Below are 25,623 nucleotides of genomic sequence, written 5' to 3'. Positions count from 1 at the left end.
TTGAATTGTTGAGAGTTCTATTCAATTGTACGTAAGGGTTTGGAATGAGAACTAGTGATGATTAAAAAATTAAGGATGAGAACTAAGGGTTTGGAATTACAGATATATCTAGTTTTGATATCTACAAAAATAATAATAATTTTTTTACTCAAAATCACTAATTATGTACTAAAAGTCTAAAACAAAATATATACAATAAGTTTATGATAGATAAAAATAACCAAACAAACAAACATCCGAGTTTCTTCATTTCAATTTATCTATGGAAATAATATGAACTCTTTACTCGAAACCACTAATTATGTACTAAAATAAAGTACACTTATAATATGAATTTTATTGTAGGGCACTAAAAACAACTAACCAAGTGAGCATGTGTGTTTTTTCATCTCAATATCAATAATATGACAATAATATAAACCCTTTACTTGAAACCACTAATTATGCATTAAAACAAAGTACTTTTGTATAATAAGAATTTTAGGATAACGCGATAAAAACAATATACAGTTTCTTTGTCTCGATCAGCCTACCTATCACTAATATATAATATTTCGATTAAAAAGTAAAATTTCCTTAACAACATATTATAACTTGCAACAAACACCTTTGACCTTGCTAGACAGCTGATCTGAATATACTTTCATATATCTGTCTCCAGCAAATGGAAATGAATTTGGTTCTTCCTCGTATTCTCTTCCATGTTCTTGTGCCAAGAGCTCTTTCCTAAATATTGTATTCTTTTTAAAGTCATTTTCTTTTGGGTCAATTTTTAAGTCATTAGGTTCTGTGTGAATTTAAAAACACAACACAGAAAAAGTTAGAAAAAAGAAGAACACAATTTGTACGCAAGCGGGTTTTTTTTTTTTTTTTTGTCTTCATTCTCTTTTGTCTTCATTCTCATTGATATGACGACTGGGTGCTGATCGCAGACAGCAAGCTGGCGCGCTCCTTTTTTTTCTCATTACGCACGCACGCGCGTCATTGTACGATGTAAATTATTAGATGCTTCATTAATCCAATAGACAGCCAGCTGGGACGGTTCTATTGGCCCCTCAGCTGGGACGTTTCATTTTGACCATTTAAATTTGGAAAAGCGAAAGAGAAAGATCTAAAAAAATCTTCCTTCACCTGACCGTTGAGAGTTTGTGCTTTTTTTTTTTTTTTTTTTTTTTTTTAATATTTGCCAAAACAAGATAAGTAAAGAGAATGAGAGGTTCGAGCATCCTTGGCTTCTTTCTCTTTTTTGTGGGGTTGGCACTTGCAAAGCAGAGAAAGACATGGTGAATAATATTGGAAGGAGCTATTGAATGAATATGGAAATAAAAGGTTTGTGTGGCCTCAGAATAAAGAGGTTGGTACAACATCGGCACTTCTACTATCGGATAAAACTATAAAAAGTTGTTTCATCTTCACTGCTCATCTATTTCTAGGGTTTCTGATCTGTTTTTCCATATCTGTGCAAATTAAGCAGTCCTTTGTTAGCTTACTGGGTCCTTGGTTTCTGTTTTCAGAAACGTAAAGTTGACAAGGTTCAGGGGTCTTGCTTCTGGGTTTCATCTCTGAGATTTGTGTTTGTTTGATACTTGCTTGGGGCGTTGATTAATTCAACCTTTCCTGGGTTTTGACTATCCAGGTTCTAACTCGATCTTCTTCTTCTTCTTCTTTTTCCTTTTTTTCTAAGTACTTTCTTTATCAATTTTTGGAAGAGTTTAAGGATCTGATGGTGATGTTGTGATGTGTGTATAGGAGATGGTGAGAGGGAAGATTGAGGTGAAAAGAATCGAAAATGCGACAAGCAGGCAGGTAGCCTTTTCGAAACGTCGAAACGGGCTGTTGAAGAAGGCTTTTGAGCTTTCGGTTCTTTGCGATGCCGAAGTTGCAGTCATCGTCTTTTCTCAGAAAAACAGGCTCTATGAGTTTTCTAGCTCCGAGTACGTTTCATATTTATTGTATCTAAATTATTCTCGAAACTTAAAGCCCCTAGAAATTACTCTTTAATAATAAATTATTCTCAGAAGAACAAAAACTTCAAATAGATATAAATATAAACTTTAGCGCGTACTAAGCACGAAAGTTATGGGCTTGTTCCAAGATCTAGCCCCCGGCCACCTCCACTTGTTATCTTCAGTAATTGTGTTGTACTTTGTATTTGAGGGTTGCAGTACTGTGATGTTCAGTAGCTAGTGCACTTCCAGTAGATCAAGTACATATGAGTAGATTCAATAGGACTGGTTAAGTTGTAATTTTTCTATATACTTTCTTGCCCTCCTTTTCCTTTAATTCTGTTCTATGTACTCTCTATTTTCCTCCTTAATTTCACTTGCTATTCCAGCGGTTAACAGTTGTTTATTTTATTTTTTATTTTATGAGAATTTGACATCACCAGCTGTAAATTCAATTAATGCATTTGTTAGTATTGATTTCCATATGGTCATATTAATTAATTAAGATCAAGTACTATATAAGTATATATATCACTACCTCAAAAAAAAAAAAGTATATATATCACATTAAAAGTAATTAATGAATTCATATAGCACTTTGTTTACTAGCTACAGTGCATGGTATAATAAGATTTGAAGGAGCATTATGACGTGTCTGCTAAACTCAATTGTCTAGATTTTATGTAGTACCACTGAACTAGGTTTTATGCTTTCAACTCGGCATTTCTTCATATAATACCAGTTCATGACCGGTATATAGTCTTAACTCTTAATTCGTCTTGACGTCTATGTGGTTAAGTTCTGGTTATCTAAGCACAAATCTTTTCCCAAAAAAATTATATAAATTCATCATTTCACGGACCACTTTCTACACGTGCAGCCCTTATGCTGAAAGTTTTAGCTTGGGTCTTTGAGTTTCCATAGTCAATAATACCACCTTGTCCTTTTTGCCACATATGCTATGTTTTGCATAAATCCTTGTAACCAGTACTTTCTCACGAGTCATGACTCATGACGAGCTAGTTCATCATCATCAAGTGTGGCTACTATAACCGATATAGGTTTCTCACTAAAAAAAAAAAGGATTATAACCGAGGTCTTTATATATTTTAACCTTCTTTGGGTACTCGACTCCCTATCAATCTAAAGAAAGTACTCGAGGTCTTTATATATTTTAATCTTCTTTTGTTTCTTAATCTTCATATTAGATTGATATACGTCTACTTTGTTTTCTTATTTCTTATTAGCTCATTGCATGGTCTAGTTATTAACTAATATAGTAATTTTTAGTAGATGTATAATTGAAAGTCTTGTTTTTGGTAGAATGATTTTTGTATGCATGTTAGGATATGGATTTATAGTAATACTAATTGTTGTTTTCCGGGTATATTTGTTATTATCATGTAGCAAAGGAAATTATATTTTTTGTTGCAGTTGATTGATTTATCAGCTTTATTTGATTTTTCCATTTTGTGTTTTGGATGGATGGATCAGCATGCAAAAGACTATAAAAAAATACCAAAAACATGCAAAAGGTGCGCTAACCAACACTACTGAAGTGGAACAGTATATGCAGGTAAGAACCTCTCCACATCTTTTCTTGAGTTTGAACATCTACCAAAGGTCATTTTACATTTAGTTAATTACTTACTTATATCAGACCTTTTTTATATGATTTATTTAGTCTTTGGTAACTTGGTAATCCAAGACAGTGTCTTGGACACTGTTACAACGGGAGGATAGTATTACCTTTTTCTTTTAATATGAGTGGTATATTTACACACATTAAGTCATAAAACTTTATCTAAAACCCCTCTAAGCTAATTGAAAGGGGAGCCAGAAGCATAACCAATTAGTAATGCTTCATTGTATACAGCAGTTAGACATAGATTTACATAGCGGGTAAATTAGTATTTGTAAACTATTATAACTATTATTGTGAAGGTGTTTGGTTGATACTGTATGTGATGCTTCAAATCCACATGGAGAGCTATTCTGATAATACTTCTATAAAATACTCTACACAATTTACTCAACTAGACTAGTATACTTTTATAGGCCTACAGTAGACAATGTCATAAATATGACAATTACAACAAATATAAGTATTAGACCGTTACAGTAACCTTAAACATTTCTAACTCCTATAACCTAAGAAGCCACTAGTTGTCACCATTATTTTCACTGTAACTCTCAACATAATTCTAAATTAATTTTATTTTCCAACAATTTTCAATCCTAAAATGATAGATATCTCTAACACAAATTGACCGATATGGATTAGGATTTGTAACGACTGTATCCAACTGTCCATATGCTTTTTAATTTTGTTAGACAAATTATTTGTGTCACCTGTTTTCAACTGATAGTAAATATCGTGCATTTGTAGCAATTGAAGCATGAATCAGCTGACATGGCCAAGAAGATTGAGACCCTAGAAGCTTCTCAACGGTTTATGACTTACTTTGATCTTCATCTCATGTACATTTGCACTCACATCTAACATTCCATTAAGAGTAGGTTTTCCTAAAGTCTAAAATTTATATCTCTCAGGAGGCTTTTGGGACATGACTTGGATCCTTGCTCTGCTCAAGAAGTCAATCAGATGAGTAGCCAGCTCGAGCGAAGCTTGCGCAAAGTACGAGAGAGAAAGGTAACCTGCGTCTTTCTTTTCCTGCCCATTTCCTTCAACCAAAGATACCTAACTCGGAAGTGTTAGCTTCCTTCAGGATCAGCTATTAACGGAGCAGATAGAACGACTAAAAGCAAAGGTATACTCGATGCCACAAACTATAAGTTGATGCTTGTTTTAGTTTTGTGGTGCTTCAGTTCTGATACCATCTATCATAATTTGTGCCCTAAAACCAGGAGAGGTTCCTCTTAGAAGAGAATGCAAAACTACACACACAGGTGAGTCAATTGCTTAACATACAGATAAACATGACTCTGATTCATTCTTGTCTGCACTAGTTGATATGATATTCTTAATCAGTGTGGTGCAAGGCCTTGTCAGAAACCTTTAGTTCAAGAAAAAGGAGTTGGGGCAGCAAGTTATAACTGGATGAATAGTAGTCAAAGTAGCAGCAGCCAAACAATTAATAATTCAGATCAGGTAGAGACTAGATTGTTCATCGGACCGCCAGTGATGCGCTGTGAATAATATATAGCACAGTTGTGTTACGTACGTTCTGAAAGCCAACACCACCATCTCTGCTGATATTGGACATGGGCAAGGAAATAAATAATAATGCTCTGTCTTCGAGCAAATCCTATTTGATATATATGTATTTGACTGATGTAGAAGACCAGAAGTCCTGCCAGTTGCATGTATCTGATTAATGTAAGTGTATATCCAAGACTTTTTACATTTCAAAACTATTCTGAAATCTAAATGCAATATTGATGAAGGTTTAGTCAAGTTTGCATCTTGTTTAAGTTTTCTTCACATTGGCACCTAAAGTCTTGAAATAATGAAGAGTAACATTCCAGTTGAATTGTAAAATCTGAGACCTACTTTAGATCATACATGTCAATCTCCAGAACTCGTTTTAATTCTTTAATGTTTAGATAAAAAGTGGTGATAATTACCCCATGAAAAGTGCATAAGCGCTGTATAGTTATGGTGCAAGTGTAATGAACTCAATTCATGTATTTGGACCGACTCAAGTTCAAGCTCAAACACTAATTGGGCTTCATGTATTACTTCAATTGGGGATTTTCACTTTAGCTTCTTTTGGTTTTTGGATTGATTTGAATTTGCTTTGAATGAGTTCTATTATTGTTCTGTGCAGAACTGCAGACTGGAAACTGAAGACTGACGACAATCCTTTATTCATTTGTTCTGGTGTGAAGACTATGATTAACCTAAAATTGTTGACATCAATATCCTATCCTTTATAGGGATAGGATATTAGGATCGACCTATACACTAAGGTAAATACAAAGATGTTGGAACTTGGTTTTTCTCATTTTCAGTCTGATACGTATAATTTGGTAATTGAAAGTAACTTGTGCATGGAGGAAAATAAATTATGGGGAGTGAGTCTGTTTTCTTCTCCCTCTCTCTCTCTCTCAATAATGTGTTTCAAACAGCATGGTTTTGGCATGCAAAAAATTGAAATAGGATGGGACCTGTCACTCTTTTTAAGTCTCTATCACATTATCAATCTCTTCCTTTCCCATATTCAATAATGTAGCTGCTTATGTTTGTCACTGTATTACAAATCGTCTCAATATGTCCAGACAACCCAGCAAAGTCCCTACTCCACCCTTTTGATCAGTGCAACTCTAAGCCCACCATACGCTCCTCTCTTTCACCCTTATTTCCCATTTGGGCCAATTATCTTGAAATGACTTTTCACAAACCCAGAACCAACTTACCGATTTTTTTTTATTTTTTTTTATTTTTTTACAATTTTACCTTTTCACTTTTCTGCGATCTTATTCGACCTCTTGTCCACCGGAAACACCTCCGAGATCGCCTCCAGAACAAACTTCCCGGATCCACACACACACTCAGTCAAAGCCAAAGAGATTTGCTCCCTCAGAGCCCCCAACTTCTTATTCCTCCCAGTCACAAACCTCCATAACCTCCCCAAATCCACCTTCAAGTACAGTGAGTTCATTTTCAAAGCCTGGCAGTATCCGCACCACGGCGCGTAGAACTCAACTAGCACGAACCTGTTCTTCTTGATCGTCTCGCTGAAGTTCGCCCCCCTTTAAAAAGACGACGTCCTTCTCGTCAACCTTCGGCTTCTTGTATGCCTCCTGATCGCCCTCCTCGAAATCGGAGAAGTCGTCGGCATCGTCGTAGTTCTCCCCATTGAATTGGTCTGAATCTGGATAGTGCTGCCGTCATGGCCCTGCTCAGGAGGAAGCTGAGATCCTCCTCCTCGTCGACCACGCCCCTGCAGCGGGAGGGGGAGAGAGAGAGGGTTGAGTGGCATCGTGTAATTTTTTATTTTTCGGAGCTCAGTATCGTCTTTTTACAGTTAAATGGGTTGGGTGGGAATTATAATGTGTTGGTGGGGTAAGTTAGAGAGCACTTGGGCTGAAGTTTGGGTATTTTTTGTTTTGTTTTATTTTTTTTGTTGGTACACATGGGGCAATCAGCCCGAACGGAAAAGAAGAGGAAAAGAACTAGCCATCACTAAAACCCTCTAGCTCTGGGGGCTGAAGTTTTGGGTATTGAGGTCGATGTCCCTAATTAATATCTGAATTGAATACTCTATATTTGAACATACACAATTTACACATTATATGTAAAACAGTCATTCATGTTGCTCACACGAAAGCATCTAAATGTACGACGAGAACACAACAACACATGTGGGTTTGCTATCCATACATTCGAGACGACGAGATCTTAAGTTAAAATCCGTAATTTTTTCTTTAATATCACTAATTATCGAGAAAATAATAGAATTCAAATTGCAGTATTACAATGCAGAAAACCCAAGTGTCATGTCAAGGAAAGAACAGGAGCATTTGAGGTTTCAACCCGTATACTTGTACGTGGTCCCCTAATACATATACATGTTACACACCACCCCATCGATGTGATCTGCGCTGGAGCCTGGAAGGTTAAGCAAAACTCAGGCTCCGAAAAATCTCAGTCCAAGTGGGATCCTCATCTCTCATCTCTTTCACAGTACGTACTACTGCATGAATTAGTTTCGGGGTCCATAGCATATGCAATTATGTGTATATGGATGGTTTAATTTGTCCACTTGTCCTCTAATGCATTTCCATGTCGGAAGAGAGATTTGTCACGCAGTGGCCGGCCAGCCAGACGATCATGGATGCGTTTAGCTAGCTGCTAAAGTTCTTATGGGTCCGTTGTTTCCATCACTGAATGATTTCTGAAAGCAACTTCTGAGCTAGCTAATTGGAATGGCTGTCTTTTTTAGCCTAGCTTCTGTAATACCATCTGGATATATCTGTAACCAACTTAGCATAGGAATGTATATAAAAGGCAAACATTAGGGTAAAGAGAGGTTCCCATAGATGATAATTATACTTGGATGCTAGCTAGCTATAGCATTACTATTGAAGCGAGTACAATTAGATTTGAATAAGAGGGTATCTCACAGTTAATTATATAAATCTCAATGCATGTGAGGTAAATGTTTTAAAACTGGGATGAATAGTTAATAGATTGTCTGTGTAAAATGCCGACAGTGAATTCAGTGCTATATTCATTAGTATTTAAACTTGTCAGTAATTCTGTTGATGCATAACTGCATAAAGTGGTTTAAATAGTGTTCTAGACTACTCGTGATAGTTTTTAATGTTTGACACATAACAGGTCAATAGTCCATACATAATCCTATACATTGAAACCTGATAGAAGAGCATATATATGCTACACCAAAAAATTCAAAATTTGGATTTGGTTGCGAGGATGAGGAATATATGAACTGAGGTATGATAGCCACTCAATTATCGAATCGAATTACATAGGTACATTTTATTTGAGCTTGACCCATTATAGTACTGTCCTTGGTGGCTTTGGTTGTGTTAGCTAGCTATATATACGGCTATACCACCCCAAGTTAGAGGGGAAGAGTAATGAGGTTAACCATGGTTAAAGAGCATCAAATTAAAGTAGCTGCAGGTTAGTAACTGAAACTGAAATTGTAAGAGGTTAGATAGAATATTAAAACCAAAAGGGTCAAGTCGCAGATCCCCAATACACCTCGTATACCAAGACCCATAAATGGTGTGGTGTGTGAATCACTTTGACACTACTGCGATTCGAGCTCACTTTACACTCACCTGGATATAAGATAGGTGAGGGTTGGATTAGAGAGAGAGAATGTCTCTCTTGCTGTATAATATAAGAGAGAGGTGCGTGGTCATATCGTCATCTTTTCCATTTCTTTACAGTTCTCCCTTCCCAATGTGAGATAGAGAAAAGAAAGAAAGAAAAGCAGAGGCTGATTCTTGGTTTTGAGTCTGGTAAAAGCTTGGGAGTGAGTGTCAAAAAACAACAAAAGATAAAAGGAGATAAAATTGAGTGTCTGTGAATGTGAAGGAAAGAGAGAGAAGATATACCCCAAGAGGGCCAAGACCTTCACTCACTCTTTTGCTTGCTGATATCTACTTAATTCCCTTGCTCAAAATCAAATGTTAGCTCTTATTTATGCTTCATGGATCCGCTTTTCTCGCTTCTTCACATCACATCACATCACATCAGCACAGCTAGCCTTTTCTCTCAAACATATGCAAAGTCAAGTCATAGTCTTTAATTAGCTCTTTAAGACTGGCCCTTCTGTCATTTTCACTCTCATATATTGTTAGAGAAGATTTAGCATTAAATCTAGGAACATCTTTCTTGTTCAAAAGGAGTGGTTTGCAACTTTGCATAGCTTAGCGTTTGTTATGGGTTGGGGTGGAAGAGCCTCGAAGAGAGGTGGTGGAGATGGTGGAGGAGGGGAGAGAGACACCACCACTTCTGGTTGCATGTGTGCTCTTTTTCAGCTCTTCGATTTCCATCAACTTCAGTTCCCTAATTTACACCACCAACAACACTCTCTACGCCCAGAAGATCTCTCTCTCCCCAAAGGTACGTCATCTTTCATGCTCTTCTACTCTAAATATAGTACTCTTAAGGAAAGAAGGGGAGAAATTTTGATTGATATATGATTCAGGTGTTGAAGCACCAAGGAATAGCTTGGATTCATCTGAGGAAGGGACTTCATTGTCATCTATCACAAAAGAAGAAGAAAGTTTAAACAGTCCTGTAAGTTGTTGTAGCATAACATCATCATACTTTAGTTTGTTTTCCTTTTTTGGATTTCTCACCCTTTTCTCTAACATTACAGAAAAGCAAGTGGTAATGATGAAGATAATGATATACGCAGGACTTAACCCAGGACCACTTTGTTTATATGCAGATTCTGAAAATCCAACAAATCAAAACAAGTGGAGGCACAGTATCAGATAGCAGCAGCTGCTCACCAGGAACAAAGACTCCAAGTCTAGTAGCAAGATTAATGGGTCTTGACCTTCTTCCTGAATCTCACTCGCCCTCTTCTACTTCATCATTAACACCAAATCCTCGTTCCATTTCAAAGCCACATTTGAATCTACACCCTCTTCGGCCTTCTCGCCAACCCCTCCAAAACACCAAAGACTTCAAAGCAGCAGGTACTCGCTCGTTACCGGAGACTCCTAGAATATCATCTGGCAGAAGATCGGACGTTGATCACCACCACCGCCTTTCGCTTCAGATCAACAAAGAGAACATAGCCGTTGGCGAGGAGTTGGAGTTTTCTAGGCTGTCGTCTTTTAAAAGGAAGGAGCTGCTCAAGAGTATTATTGGAGACCATGAGAGTGGGAGGAGCCCGAGTCACTATGCTAGGCAAATCGTCAAACAGGTCAAGGAGACTGTGAGCAGGAAAATGGGATTGGTCGACGTCACAAACACCACAAGAAATGATCGAGACCTCCTCAATCACCAGCTCAAATTGAAAAAAGCTACGCAAGACGCAAATCCCGGAAAACCATCAACACCTTCTTCTTGCTCCCCAAGGCTCAGATTGTCGGAGGCCAAGACCATCAAACCACGCACCACCAATACTATAGCAACAACAACATCAACAACTTGCAAGGACCAAATTCAAGTTCTACCTCCAAAACCAAACAATGTCAAGGTTCAAGCCAAGCCAAAGCCTCAACCACTGCAAGAACAGAAGCCGCCTCAGGCCATATCAATTCAGAAGAGCCGAAGAATTGTTGACGACGGGTTTAGTCCAGCTAAATTGAAGAAGCAAGAAGAAGCCTTCGTTCGTCCATCAACGGCTCCCACAAGAGCTCAGCAGCAATGCAAGAAAACCCAACTCATCTCGAACAATCTTCTCAATCTCAACAATGTGCCTACTCTTCTTCCGATCAAGAAAGACCCTTCACCGCCGGCGACCAAACTCCCACAAAAACAGGTAACTTATCATATGTTTGTCAATTTACATATTGCTCGGTTTTTTATTCTAAATTATCTTTGCAAATTCCTAGTACTTATTATTTGTTTCTGTGCGGGTTATCACAGTTATCTAGTTCCACGAGCCAGCAGCTGCAGAGTCAGTACAAACAAGATCAAGCCTCCTCCTCGAGCCTTGTGCTCGCTGCCCGAGGCAAAAACTACGACGTAGTACCAAACGGTCTCGCCGCCGCCAGAACCACCGGTGGCGCTGGTGTTGTTGTTGGAATATCAGCAGATGTGCTCCAGTACGTCACGAGAATATTATGCCGTACTGGCATAGATAAAGACACACAAGTTTCGTTCACCAACTGGTTCTCTCCGTCCCACCCACTTGACCCCTCCATTTTTTACCACCTCGAAGACTCTTTCACCGCTTTTACCACAACTCACCCTAGCCAGCTCGGCCTTAGGTGCAACCGGAAGCTAGTGTTTCATGTGGTAGACGAAATTCTTGTCGAAATTTTGAGACCCTATCTCAACCTCAAGCCATGGGTCAGCTCAACTAGTGCTACAAAATTTGGTTACAAGGGATCGAAGTTGATCGACATTGTGTGCTACAAAATCCAGAGCTTTCCGGGCGCCGATTGCCGTGTTCTAGAGGACATCGACGAGTTGATCGACGAGGACTTGCCGGATTCGAAGGTGCAAAGTGTAATGGCTTTGGCTTTTGAAGAAGAAGGAGAGGGGGTGATGAGGGAGATGGAGGAGGACATATTGGACACTCTAGTGCACGAAACGGCTATGTGCCTATGGTTTTGAATTCCCTGAAACGACGGCGTAACGGTGCATGGGCGCGCATTAGAGACCAGAGCTAGACCAGGGTGCATGGGGTGCAGGGGGGGGTCACATGGGTGGTTCACGTGATGAGATGCTATTCGTCCGGGGGTGCTCGGTGGTGGTGGGGCCCGCGTGCAGATTGGGACCTGTAAAGTGGGCGAGAGGGCGACACGTCTGGTCTCGGAGGACCGACAGGGGTGGCAGAGAGCCGCAGAGGAATCCATTCCCTTCTTCTCGAGCTCTAGCCTTTTGTAATTTGTAAATTGTTGCTTAGCTTTCGAAATTATATTTGTATTCTTTGGGTTATCAAAGTACGTTAATGTAAGTGCGTACATCTCATATGTTATATACTAAGTACAAATATATATGTATGGTCTAGTACGGACTCACTGTTGTATTAGTGGTGGAAGGGGGTGTGTCGAACTCGCATGTATTCAAATTTCTAAATGAGGACATTGATATATCATTTCCTAGCATGTCTAAGTACGAAATTAGAATTATTATGATTTGTAAGTTCATTCGTACTTAATATTACAGAGAAATTCATATTATACGTGTCTTATTTTAAGAAAATTATGAATTTCTACATTCATTTATAAATTAGATAAAAACGATTGATTTTATTTTTATCAAGCTAAGTAAACACGTGAAACACTCTTTTTAAACTTGTAAATTATACAACTCCAAAAACATGAAGCAACAAAAAAATTTGTATTATGACTTTAATTTTTAATAAGATCAATTCATATTAAAAAAAAAAACTTACAAATTATTTTTGTAATTATAATTTTTATGTTTTGAATTAGCATTCAAAGAAGAATACTGCATAGCAGGTTATATGCATGAATGAGCTTTCTATAGAGTGATCTTGAAAACAAATGGTAAATTTTTGCTGAGTTTACACTATAAATTGACAAATAATTAAATAGTGAAAGAAGAAGATTGCGAACAGCCTATTTCATCCATACAATGATGCCATCCCATACAAAATATGGAAGACATAACACTTGATGGATAAGTTTCATTTTCGAGGAAAAATAAAATAAGATAAATGCGTTTTTATTAGTTTTAATCTTCTGGGTTTCAGCACCAACCAGTAACCACTAACTAATATGTACCACTATATATATTTGGGATTGTAAAGGGTATATGCCATGAGAATCCTACAGGATTTGGTTGTAACACTGCATCTCATGGGAGTCTGAGCTTGAAAACTTATTAAAATCCTAACCAATCAACCTAATCCTGTTCTCCAAATTGGCTAGGAATTAATTAAGATGGTCATTTTGCGCAAAACCAGAACATATATGAATCTGGTGCGAATTCAGAAGCCAAATTGGATAGGAATAACTAATGTACATCTAATTTCCTGGTTTTATACCAATGCCTAATTAACTTTTCTGTATTTTAGCTTAGTGTGCTTAACATAGTTCTCAGCATTAACAAGTTCATCCATGGAATAAACTGCAGGGAGTAGTGATGATGTTAAAAAGCCTAATTCAACAAATTGTATCTATGTAATTTTCCAAAGAAAAGTATAGCTAGTCATGCATGCAATCAAACTCTTTATGCATACTGACACTGCATACCAAAAACGTGTAAACAAGTAGAGATCGAGCAGTATGAACTCTCTCTCTCTCTCTCTCTATTAATAATGAAACATTATTCTGTGTGTGTTATATCATTACACGACATTGTCTACCAGAATCACATACATTGCCATAACTGCATTTCAGGATCGCATGGCCTGAAAAGTCAGGCCTAAAAGATCGAGTATGGCCTTAAAAGTTAAGTGGAATGCTATGGCTAGCTAGATTGTTAATTGGGAAGCTGGAGAAGAAGAAGAAGGGAGCTAGTCATACTGCAAAGCTAATAACAAACACTACTCTGTGCATGCTTTCTTACTTGTATATTATATCCAGCCGATCTCACATAACAGTTTAGAGGGACAGTGAGGCCAAATAGCATGGAGGGAATGAAAAGGACAATAATCTAGATTATAGGGACCTAATTGCAAAGATTCCCACGCGAAATTTAAATATTAGTTATTATAATATGGATGAGTTATTACTAATTAATAACTAGGCCTCTTGAGTTGAAAATGAAGCAATGAGAGAGATGAATAAGTTGGTCTCTGTTTTTGTCAAATGGATATATAAGGGCTCAATGGCATGTCACATCCTACCAAACCCTCAATGATACATGGCTTCTGGAGAGGGTAGGATTTATTTTCAGCAATTACTAATCTTACACATATTTAGATCTCTTAAATGATTAAATGATTAGTATTGGCAGTGAGCTAAAACTATGCTAGAGATATATATAGAAACTGAGCGGGAATTTCAAATGAAATGTAATGCAATACAAAATGACATATTGACATGCATGTGGCCTGGGGTTTAAATTATGAGACATTTCCATCATGTTGCAGAAATCTGAGAGTTGACTGCATCCCAATTAATGATATATGTTTGAACAGATTGAAGATATTAAAGTCTTGCAGCTTATGGATCTGTATTTTTCTAAGTCTCCACTAGAGGTGTGTGATATGAATTTGTGAAAATTGTGTAACCTCTGCTAATTAACTTCAGAGGTTAGAGATGTGTTTATAGTATCCGGACTTCCGGAGTAACGAAACTTCATAAACGTTAATAGTTAGATTAGTTCAATATATACAACAATGTGCAAGCAACGACTATCTAACATTGGTCACATTTCTGGAATATTAAAATTCCGGAATACTATAGAACTTTCTACATAATTAAGGTTGATGGAATTGATGATGAAGCTGCTCAATTTAATGGTTTTCTTTGGATTGATGGGACAATATATGCAATAATGCCATTAGAAGAACATTACTGTAATTGTTACAAGAAAATTAGATAGTGATAGAGTAAATAGACTTGACAAAACGTACTTCACCATTACAACACAGGTACGTTTCTGTGCAAGTACTTACTTTTACACCAATAATACTGAGATAGATAGAATTTGACGTGACAATTATAAGAGAGCGGTGGCCAGTGAAAATGATGGTAAGGTCGAGTTTTTGCAGGCTCAAAATTTAAAGGTTGGCCTAACTTTGCAGAAACATGTTAATGCAAAAATAAATGAACAACTAGAAGACCACAGACTTGACCAATTACTAGCCACTGCAACTGAGCAATCTTCATCATCATCATCCTCGCCCTAGCTAGCTCGGCTAGTCTTTCAGTGTTATGATTGTAACTATACAGGGTTGGGCTACCCCTGGCCTTGGTGTCCGATGCATTCAGGGCACTGAGTCTAGTCTGTGCACAACAATAAGGTAGCAGCCGAGGGGGCTATGGGAACTGTAACACATAAAGAGCCAACCAATCCTTCCATTCCAGACTTCTAGTTTTGTAAATAATCATATTGATCTAGCTTGGGTTAAGTGAGAAAAGGTTATCTGGATAGTTTAGAAAGAGGAAGGGTTTTTTTTTCGGATGTGAATCTAAGCTTTCTGTCAAATCTTTACCATATTCAAAGGGTTATATTATACGTGTTCTCTTTTCTAGAAGATATTTTTCAAAAATGTATGCTTTCAATTTGTGAAACATGACTTTTACAAGACACTTGAACTTATAGAAGGTCGAAAATTCGAACGAACTTACTTCTATAAATTTTTTATATTCCCACACTAAAAAATCATAAAAAGTTTTCGAAATCAAATTTTCAGTTTCATTAATTTAGAAAATATTCAAATTTTATGAGTAATATATTTTTAGTACGAAAATAAGAAAATATGATTTTAGTCACAATCACCAAAATTACTTCCCACACGTCGTTGCCCCTAAAAGTAACTCCTTCTAGCGCCACAAAAAATAGTTTTGCGCGGTGCCAGCGTTGTCAAAGGAATGCGCCGAGCTTGGTCACGCCAGCTTATGACCCAAGTGGGGGCACGGGGGTGTTGGGACTTTGGTTCAGCATTAGCTGGTTGGGTTCAGAATGGCTATATTCTGACTCGCCCGTTCCAAGCAAAGAGTTGGGCTATGTGGCTTGGGCGAAGGCTCTGGGCTTCATGGTTCCTAAAGAGGAGGGCAATGCGTGAGGCTGGTTTCACAGAGCAGCGATCACCTCCCTCTCTTTGCAGTGGAAGGATAACGTGTCGGTGCCTTCTGCATCCCACCATGACCCGCTAGGCTGCTCCATTCGAACCAACACTTTTTAAAAAAGAGTGTGTGTGTGTTGGTGGGGTGGTAAGGCTCTGAACTCTCATTTGGGAGGTCAGGAGTTCGAGCCCCATCATGGGTGGGGAGGGGTGGGGATTAAAAAAAAAAAAAAAAAAAAAAAACTTCCCACAGTTTTTGGTAAAAACGGACACATCGCCAAAATTTCCAAAAACACCTTTTGTTCAATCAAATTGTTTATTCCTTCATATGGACAAAATAAAATGAAAAAAGAAATAAGATTGTTTTTCTATCAAGTAGTAATGATATGATTTTATTTATTTCTTTTGCTCTGAATGATGAGGTTTCGAAAGCAGGTTTTTAAAGTTGGCTCTCAGCTGTCATTATAGTAAGCAATTTTTAAAAACGTTGCTCCGGACAATTCCAAACTTAAGGAGGATCAGCCAAACTTCAAGACTGAACTCGCAATTTGAAATTCAGAAAGAGGGGGAACTTTTTCTGCTGCTAATAAATAAAATAGGTAGACATTGGAGAATCTGATGGCTTGTGCACCAATCTTGCTTTAATTATATCAGATACGATTTCTGCATGGAAACAATTACCAGAAACAATAAATTTCTAGTCCAGTAATGTTTTGAACCGAGAACTTCATCCTTTTATTTATAAAGTTTCAGTTGTACCGTTTCGATTCTTCTTAATAGATGTCAGTGTATAATTCTGGTCCTCAGGTTTCCTTGCCTGGTTAGATTGATAAAAGAAAAAATTTAGTTTACCTTTCTGACATCTGAGTACCAAGAATTTATGGCTTAATACATACGCATGTCCTTTGAGATTCAATCATTTGTTATTACGTTCTAAGACCACTAAATTAAAGAGGGAAATGATTTCAATTGTATCAACCCCATTAATCAATTCACTGCTTGTTCCTAGAACAGGGAGACGACACATTACTTGACCACTAAGAAAATGGTTCCTCGTATTTTTCATGTTGCAGATTTGATAACAAGGATGAACAAGTAACATATGTTTTCGATTCATGCTTACGGAGATGATATTGGTTAGATACACTGCTGTGAGGACGCAATGAGAAGTCATAAAGCTTGGATTGCACTTCCCATATGAAAATGCTAATGACAGTTTAAAGAATACAAGGGAAGGAGAACAGAGCCAAGGAAAAAAAAGATGAACTAAAGAATATATCCGGTGAGTGATTGAGCAGAGGCTTTTCCAATGGCTTCCGCAATGAGGGAATCTGATATAATGCTTCTAATTTCTACCATCCACATCAAACCCAGATCCCGTCCAACCAGGCGCAGGAGGTCCTCTGCCCTTGGGCACGGCTCCAAGTCCCTTCCCTCTTCCATGGAACTGGGTTTTCTTCTTTCCTCTTCCTTCACCCTCAACAGGAAGCTGCTGATTGTTCCCATTCATGACCGGAACGTTTCCAGCATTTCCTTGATTAGGTATGTTACCAGTGACTCCACCAGGAACTTGAGAGGAATCGGGAGTGGTGACACTTTGAGCAAGTCCCATTGAGTTCCCATCCTAAACATAATATCAAACGGAAGCTATTAGTATTTCTATCCTACCTGCTTAGCTATGAACATCTGAATGCTCCAAGTCAGTGGCTATTCAAATATACATGAGGAATGTTGCCTAGGCATGTAAGAGGTTAGGAAAAGGAAAAGTTTGATTTGGCTGCACTCTTTTCCCCTCTCCCTGCAACAACCTATTGGTCAGGCTCATCTAGGCAGGTATACTTGTGCAAATGCCACTGTAGCCAACAAAATTACTTCTGTAAGGCTAGCCTGATCTTAAAACACATCAACAAATTTACCAGAGAATTATGACTTCTCAATGGGAAGAATTACGAGCTAACCACTGAAATGGAGAGGGCAGACACCTGCCATGCGTTGAACATTTATAACTGGTTTGAATTGACCTCTAGATCATTATTCAAAATACTAATGCAATATCTAAGTGGTACACCAGCAGTTGTCAAGATAATCCTGCACTTCATAGTGCATACAGACATTGCAATATCTGTGATCACTTGAAGGAACAAGGAAAATATTTTTTTTGAGGCTAATGGAAGAAAAAAGAAAGCTTCTGAATCCTCAAAGCCAAAAGAAACTGAACATTTGTTTGTTTAGTCAACACACCTGATGCATGAAGGCTAGTGCCTATTACTAACACACACGGGCAGATGAGAATTAGTTAAACTGCATGCATGAAAATATTGCCATGTTTAGATATCATAAAATCTATTTCACTCGATAACTACAATGCAATGCCATCCATCCCATCCACAATTTTATAAATATAATATCCTCATATATGAAAAGAGAACTTACAAGAGAAACCGACGCTGATGACCTGGTTGGGTTCAAAGCTTCAAGTCGTCTTTTTAACTCCTCCAGTCTTGAAAACTGAGTATTGCTGCTTTCTTGTACCTGTTGAAAGTTAAAACACACTGTCAACAACATTTGTTGAGACTTAAGACTAAACTCAAGGCTGCACTAAAATAAGATGATGTACCAGACTATTTAAGTCTTCACATAGCTTCTGCTTGATGGCTTCCTCATCCTTAACAACCTTTGCTGCTGCTTCCCATGCCTGATATACATCAAAACAAATACCCATAAGATGCAATCGGTAATGTCTCTCTTAATTAAAATGATTTGGAGAACCATCCAAATTACTATACAAGCATCAAATCTCTATGCATTAATTGTAGCTAGAGTTCTTCAATGAATCTGCACTCAGGTATGATCCCACCAGGTCAAACAATTCAATCCAGCTTACTTCTAAATAGACAATACCAGACCAGGTTTATTTGAAAATTTTGATCCTTAAAAGCTGTAGTTCAGTTTGCTCAAGTATTCAAGTTGAAAGGGACAGACCTTTTTTGCTTGATCTTCCTTCAGCTTCGCAGCGTGAATTCTCTCAGTTGCCATCTCTATTTTCTTCCTCAAGTGTTCAAGAGCTTAGGAACACATACACAAAAACAAAATGGAAAAATGTTTTCAAATACTAATAAAAGAAAACCATAATTCCAAAAAACTGCAACATGATAGCAACTAGCAATGATATTGTAGCAACCTGATTTTTTCGGCCCAGCTGTGAGTTTCATTTCCATTGAAAGACTTGCAAACTCTCGCTCAACATCGCGGATTTTAGAGTAATTTTCTTCTATATATCTGAAAAGGTTTAGCATTTTCACTCATAAATTAGCGGATCCTATTGAACAAAGTCAATTGCAATAGCTACATTTTTGTTAAAAACAATCTGCAAAACAGTTTAAGATTAAAAGATACAAGAATACAGAACCTAAGATCTGTCCCTGTTCTAAATTCCCGCGCTACTGCATTTGTGACTTGAGCACACTAGAATGCCGACGATCAAAACATGCAAAGATACTTCCCATTTTTCTCAACTTCCTATAGCCTTGATACTTGCTTCCCATTACTGAACAAAGCTAATCTTTAAAGATAAATCTAAGCTTCTTATTTACTTGGATCCCTCAAAATTATCGAGAAACTAATACATTCAATCTTGTCAAACAATTCTCCTTATCGCAAATCGCTAAATTCAAAATTCACTATCCGATTATATCATCTATTACAGCAACTATAATTCACCACATTTCTGCTCCAACACTCAACTCTAGCAACTTGAATTCCATAAACTGATACTTACAGCTTATAAAACAGATACAAAACCCTAACAGATCTCCATAGAGAACCAAATGAAAATGTGAGATTGAATTAAAAATAATAATAATAAAACCTACTTACTTCCTCAATCGATGCTGTTCTTCCTCGATCACCTGCCACAAAACCATCACACACTTCAAAAATCCACCAAAGAAACTAGAAATTGAGAGAGAGAGAGAGAGAGAGAGAGAGAGAGAGAGAGAGAGGTACTTTCTCAGTGTAGGTAACGACGGAGGCCTCGCGAGCAAGGCCATCGGGTCCGATCTCCGGCAGCAGAGACTGATTCATTTTCGAAGCCATTGCCGAATTCTCGCCGGAATTTGAATCAGAGGGGCAACGACGACGACGACGACGACTTCTGATTCAAACTCCCAAACCTGTAGAGACCCCTTCCCCATTTCTCCTTTATACGTCGTCGTTTTTCTTCTTCCTTTCTCCCTCGTTTCGCTTTCCGTTAAACGTGGATTTTCACATTTTCTGATTATCTGTAATAAAACATAAATAAAAATAGCGGGTCGGTGTTTGCGAGATTATTTGTAATGACGAAACTACCCCTGGTAAATGGATCCCGCTCCATCACGTGACGTCACTCGCCGAACGTGCCGACTGCCGAGTTGCAAACAAAGCGGTAAAAAGTCGAAGACGCCGCAGCAAGCAACGGTTTCTGTTTCGTTGTGTAAAAAAAAAAAAAATCAGAGACTTTGTACAGCTCATAAGCCAAAAACTGAAGCAAAGGGATCAGCAATTTTGGGTATGAAACGATATACCATTGAGGAGAACTCGTCGAGACGGTAATTTGACCATTCGATTTGTCCAACCACTCAATTGTAGTGTTTGAAGTATAAAGAACGTTTTTGGTATTTCCATATATTATAAGGTGCTTGAACCTGTCATGTAACAAGGCCGTCCTATTCAAGATATTCTCATACGAAAATATGAATTAGTTGAGGCGTGAAAATGGATTAAATTGCATCACCAAAAAAAAAAAAAATCATTCACAAAGGTGACTAGACAATTATTGGCGGTGTGTATATCCACCATTGTACATTGGAAGGGAGATTGAAAACTTATAGGGGGAGGATTCGTGGAGCGGAAAGCTCGATGATACCTCAACAGGGAAAATCAAATTATACAAGCTTTAGCTTGATACATGAGTTAGGAATAGTGGCGTGTGGTCTCTACTTTTGATCAGTGACCTGAGCTAAAAACCGGAGGACAGCTTCTTTTGTCGGCATTGCAGGAATGGCTCCTCGTTCTGTTACTGTGATTGCGCCACAGGCATTCGCGAAGAGTAGAGCTTCTCGTAACCCCTTCTCATCCTGCCAGATGAAATATTGCTCAGTGCTAGAGGAAGTGATATCTTTTGCAGCATATATATCTTCATATTAAATTATATCTTGTCATTTGAAACTACTGTCAAGAAACAAAAACTAATACAATAGATTTTCTAGCAGAATTCACTCTTCAGCACACAAGCATGAGGAGTAGGTACCTGAAAAAGACTCAAGTCAGAAGCTATGTTGCAGAGTATCCCACCGACAAATGCATCACCAGCACCAGTTGTATCTACGGCTTTTACTTTAATACCAGCAACACGACCCCTGAAATTCTGAGAGAATTTTGGATCATGTCAACATGATTGTAAACAACTAACTAGAAATAGAGTAGGTGGAAGACGGGCAATCTAGTTAGCATTGTTCCACAAATTAGTGAGTTCTTTTTCCAAGAGAGACACCAGATACTGAAAATAGAATAAAAAAGAAACTTGACGGACGTACTTGAGTGTAATATCTGCAACCCTCTGATCCTTCAGTTACTATCAAAAGCTTAAGATTAGGATGAAAAAGCTTTGTCAACACCACATTATCATCATAAGGATCATCACCACCAGTCAGGAAAGTTATTTCATCCTCGCTTATCTGCAAGTTTGTAATAAGACAAAACCTGATGAAAACTAAGAATAAATATACAGATAGTATTTCTGCACCTATCCAAGAGCTATTGAATGTTAACTTCCACACATGAATTTTGTATTTTCGAACATCTTACCTTGATAATATCTGCTTGATCCCATATGCTCATTATTTCTTCCCGTGCAAACTCTGCTGATGGCCACAATGCCAATCGCAAATTTGGATCATAAGAAAGGATGCAACCAGACTTCTTGGCTATGCTCATCGCAGCTAGATGGGTTGACCTGCATGGTTCATCAATCAAACTAATTGAACCATAATGGAAAATTTTTGCCTGCAAAGAATATTCTCTGGATCAGTTTCAGTCAAATGAGTAGGCTTGTTATATTGATGGACTGTTTCTCAAATAAAGATGAAAAAGATAGCACACCTGTTGAAGAAGACTTATCTCAAGTTCTGATTCATGTAAAAGCATATCAGCACTTGGATTACGGAAAAATAAGAATTCGCGCTCACCATCAGCTCTGAGTGTTACAAATGCCAATGCAGTTCTTGCATTGTGGTCAAATCGCACGCCAGAGGTGTCAACATTGTTTTCTTTTAGAATATTAGCCAACATCTTGCCAAATTCATCGTCACCTACCTGTATTGCAGGTACTTTGTAAGTTGAGACAAGGAACCACTAACATCAAAATATGAGTTTCATATAGAAAATTAAGTTAGTTGTAAGATCATGCAAAGGCTGGAGCCACCAAAAGCCTCTAGGTTCCAAAAGAAGCCAAGGTTCTTACTCTATTAGATTGGAGAAACCATCAGTTGGAAGATATTTAATACACTACAAATGAAAGAGAAGGGAATCACAGTCCAAAGTGATAAGATCTTAGAGGGGTTTCCTATAACCGAGAAGGTGAGGATTCATTGTTTGACTCACATTTCTGGTTATTATGAAATCGGGCACACAAGAAAAAGCAGGAGAAAGATGCATTTTTGGACCATATAACACTCAAAAAAATTCAATTTGTCGTAATTCTTAGATGCATCATACATGCAAGAAAAGGTTTGCTATAAATATCCTTCTCAATTATAGACTCCAGAAAGAAAATCAAAACCAAAGGAAAAGAAGTAGAAGTCTTCACACTGAAGAGGGCAGAAAAATACTGAAATGCACCTTGCCTATAAAAGCTGCTGAACCACCGAGTCTTGTGATACCAACAGCCACATTAGCAGGAGCGCCCCCGGGAGCTTTTTGGAAAGCAGGTGCTTCAGCAAGTGAAACTCCGGCAACAGTTGGCACAAAGTCAATCAGCATTTCCCCAAAGCAAACAACCAGCGATTTGTTATTCTCTAAACCTGCATCTGATGAAGGATTTTTTGAATCTTTAGCCAAATCCAATTTTTTGAGATCATCAAGAACTGCAGTCATATGCATTAACCAGTATTATTCAAACAGCACAACATCACAAAGTTTATCTTTCAACAGAGCTATTTCTAGTCCACCTTGTTTCATATTTAGAGTACCACCATATATGTTCTAAGCTAATTATGAACAATTAACCATAAATTTCTTAGACAAGATTAAGAAGACACATTCCAGCAAAAAAGTTTATCGCTATAAAATAAAGCGATAAACCATAAGCAGCCATTTAAAAAAAAAAAACAAAATCAAAATCACTCAGATTCTCCAAGTGGGGTCTGTGTTAGAAACTTAGAATCAATACCCTTTCTTCTTTTCCTCTTTATCCCTGACAGCCCACAATTGGGTAAAGCAACTTATTGAATTACTGATCCCATAATTCCCAAATGTTAAGAACAATGTTCAATCTTTACAAACATTCCTTACCAACTAATCTCTATAGTTTTCTTCTGGAATTTTCAAACACTTCACAGATCAACCATCAAACTCATGTGCTTAATAAAGCTAGTAAGCCCATATGGAGCAACTGAGCAAGTTCTAAACTTTTGAATATAGTAAGATTCTAGATCACTACTTTTACTCAAAAGAATTGAATCTCTTAGTAAACTTCTACGAGATATTCAATCAAAAACGCAGAGAAAGATTCATCACTGCAAAACAGGATTCAACAAAAGAACCCAAATAGAAAAAGAACACCAAGACAAAAAACAAAAGCTCAGAATTTTTACAAAACAAACAATTTTCAGCTCAAAAATACTATTTGGAACCGATCCCAGATTTGCAAAACTCCCCAATAAGATACTAAATGAAATCAAAGACCCAACTTTAGGACATATGTGATCAAAAAGCAGTATAATTTATATGAACAAGCAGCAAGAGAAGTGGAAACAAACCTGAGTTTGGAGTAGTAGCCATTAGAGCAATGGAATTGAACAAGAGAAAGCAGAGTGTGCAACAAGAATTCCCCCTCTCTATGAAGGTTTGGCGGCTTGGGATAGTAGTTGTTAATAAAGAGAAGGAACAAGACAAAGGAAGTGGTAAAGCTTAAAGAAGGTAAATACTACGTTTGCGATATTGAAGAATCAAAAAGGCGACGACCGTCTGAGAGCGCTGTATAGAAAAAAACCAAGACATACGCGATGAACTCTACGTGGTAATAAACCCAAAATCCATATCTAGGCTAAAGTATTATTCTTTCCTATCTTTTCTCTATTGGTTTATAGAAAAAAATGAAAGAGGAAAAAAAAAAAATCTTACATTTGTTAATTTTGTAACAATTTATGGTAATGGTAACTCATTCACTGCTTAGGTTGTTCATTATGTAGAGTCATAGATGGGCCAAAAGAGAAATCAAATACATTGGATCATTGGATGTAGTAGTACCTAGGTTAGTTCTATATAAAGATTTTAACTTGTCCGCAAGTTTGCGACCATTTAACATAAATATAATTTTTTAAAATTTTGAATTCAACTAAAAAAAAAAATCTAGTGTAGAATAAAGAAATAAAAATTTGAGCATAAATTCAAATTTTTTTGTATTTAGCGACAAAAGTCATCATTTGTATGAGTAAAATTTTTTGAATTAGAGTAGTCTCAAACACGTAGAGTAATTTGTGAAATAAAATAAGTAAATGAATAACTTGCAGAACAAAAACAAGTCAAGAGTCTTTCAATTGAAATAAAATATGTCCGTCTCTTTTGATCGAAATAAGTAGGAATAACGAATTTTTACCTAATTACTAAGCGTTGTTTGCTTCCCTTAAACCTTTTATTTGTTCAAATGGAGATATGAAAGTCTTTTTTTTTTTCTTTTTTTTTTCTCGGTCTGGAGATATGAAAGTTGAAAAGTGAAAATATTTTATTTGAGTTTGAATTTGTCCCACTCTTGTCTTGAAGGGACCTGCTTTCTCCTAGAAAGACTTTGAAGCTTTTAGGTATAACACTTACGAACGCCTAGGCTGGTGAAGGCATGTGGTCCGTTGTCCATATATACATGAAATTAGTCAATCATCTTAATTTGACTAATTTGAGAAGAAAAAAAAACAATTGAACCACATGTGCCCACCCGTGGATTTTTGGCCTGCACCTCGTATAAGAATTCTAAATGAATTTTTCTTTGTAATTCTGTGATTAGGCTGATGCTCATTTGTATGTTTCGAAGGCATAAAGAATGACATATCTACCCTTATTAAGGGAATAAGGGGTTCTTTTTTTTTGAATTCGGGAATAAGGGGTTCTTATTTCTCAACGAATCTAGCGATCGAAGTTGAAAATTAGAAACAACATTAATTGTAATGGCGAAAAGGTATACTGTTCGTTTGACTGGCTTAGATATATAGTTGCATACTTAGGTTTATTTCAGACAATTTTTGCATTCATATTCATTTTAGAAATTAATCAATGCAGTCTATTCCGTCAAAATAATTAATTGATTATTATCCATATTTCAATTGAGAATCGCGACTTGACCGATAAGATTTTACCAAAGTAAAATTCATGTCACATCTTACCATATTAGTTACGGTTAACTTATATTCTAAACAAATCGGATAAACAATTAACCTCCATCGACCTGTTTACATGCATGAAGGCAACGGCCACAATTACAAGAAGCAAAGAGAGAAGAATATAATGTCATATAATGTTACATCATATGATCTGACTAGCTAAGCGATTTGGAATATATAATATTTGCGCTTAATTAACATGCAACGTTAACTTTT

At 37.2% G+C, this 25,623-nt stretch overlaps 4 protein-coding genes across 10 annotated transcripts; 2 read left to right on the top strand and 2 right to left on the bottom strand.

The window, feature by feature from the left end:
* Positions 1-1,216: 1,216 nt before the first annotated feature.
* Positions 1,217-5,973, top strand: LOC112169392 (MADS-box protein AGL42). 5 transcript variants are annotated; one of them, XR_002924788.2, is made up of 10 exons: positions 1,217-1,354; positions 1,515-1,636; positions 1,750-1,934; positions 3,441-3,522; positions 4,336-4,427; positions 4,500-4,599; positions 4,676-4,717; positions 4,815-4,856; positions 4,939-5,286; positions 5,738-5,973. XR_002924788.2 is itself a non-coding variant. In XM_040512227.1 (9 exons), exons 3-9 carry the CDS (start codon positions 1,753-1,755, stop codon positions 5,104-5,106), a joined length of 708 nt encoding a protein of 235 aa, XP_040368161.1. In that variant the 5' UTR covers positions 1,217-1,354; positions 1,515-1,636; positions 1,750-1,752; the 3' UTR covers positions 5,107-5,353. The 5 variants fall into 5 exon arrangements, 1 of the variants encoding a protein (XP_040368161.1); XR_002924933.2 differs by having other exon boundaries at positions 4,336-4,397; positions 5,738-5,969; XR_005804214.1 differs by lacking the exon at positions 1,217-1,354 and adding an exon at positions 1,359-1,400.
* A 3,072-nt stretch (positions 5,974-9,045) lies between these two features.
* On the top strand, positions 9,046-12,031 carry LOC112186931 (rho GTPase-activating protein gacII). Its single transcript, XM_024325505.2, has 4 exons — positions 9,046-9,513; positions 9,599-9,690; positions 9,845-10,888; positions 10,996-12,031. Exons 1-4 carry the CDS (start codon positions 9,330-9,332, stop codon positions 11,686-11,688), a joined length of 2,013 nt encoding a protein of 670 aa, XP_024181273.1. The 5' UTR covers positions 9,046-9,329; the 3' UTR covers positions 11,689-12,031.
* A 4,835-nt stretch (positions 12,032-16,866) lies between these two features.
* LOC112169305 lies at positions 16,867-20,022 on the bottom strand. Its single transcript, XM_024306349.2, has 7 exons — positions 19,784-20,022; positions 19,655-19,686; positions 18,960-19,057; positions 18,761-18,843; positions 18,396-18,473; positions 18,212-18,310; positions 16,867-17,402 (listed from the first exon to the last, which is right to left on the bottom strand). Exons 1-7 carry the CDS (start codon positions 19,871-19,873, stop codon positions 17,124-17,126), a joined length of 759 nt encoding a protein of 252 aa, XP_024162117.1. The 5' UTR covers positions 19,874-20,022; the 3' UTR covers positions 16,867-17,123.
* A 509-nt stretch (positions 20,023-20,531) lies between these two features.
* Positions 20,532-23,951, bottom strand: LOC112169168 (probable fructokinase-7). 3 transcript variants are annotated; one of them, XM_024306257.2, is made up of 7 exons: positions 23,794-23,951; positions 22,655-22,842; positions 21,917-22,129; positions 21,623-21,820; positions 21,352-21,492; positions 21,066-21,182; positions 20,532-20,892 (listed from the first exon to the last, which is right to left on the bottom strand). In XM_024306257.2, exons 1-7 carry the CDS (start codon positions 23,813-23,815, stop codon positions 20,752-20,754), a joined length of 1,020 nt encoding a protein of 339 aa, XP_024162025.1. In that variant the 5' UTR covers positions 23,816-23,951; the 3' UTR covers positions 20,532-20,751. The 3 variants fall into 3 exon arrangements, with proteins under 3 accessions (XP_024162025.1, XP_024161956.1, XP_040373994.1); XM_024306188.2 differs by having other exon boundaries at positions 22,655-22,899; positions 23,794-23,948; XM_040518060.1 differs by having other exon boundaries at positions 22,655-22,836; positions 23,794-23,930.
* Positions 23,952-25,623: the final 1,672 nt, after the last annotated feature.

The sequence above is a fragment of the Rosa chinensis genome, chromosome 1, assembly GCF_002994745.2.
Source record: "Rosa chinensis cultivar Old Blush chromosome 1, RchiOBHm-V2, whole genome shotgun sequence".
Taxonomy (NCBI): Eukaryota; Viridiplantae; Streptophyta; class Magnoliopsida; order Rosales; family Rosaceae; genus Rosa; species Rosa chinensis.
Note: the sequence above shows the minus strand (reverse complement) of the source record. Positions and strands in the feature narration are given on the sequence as shown.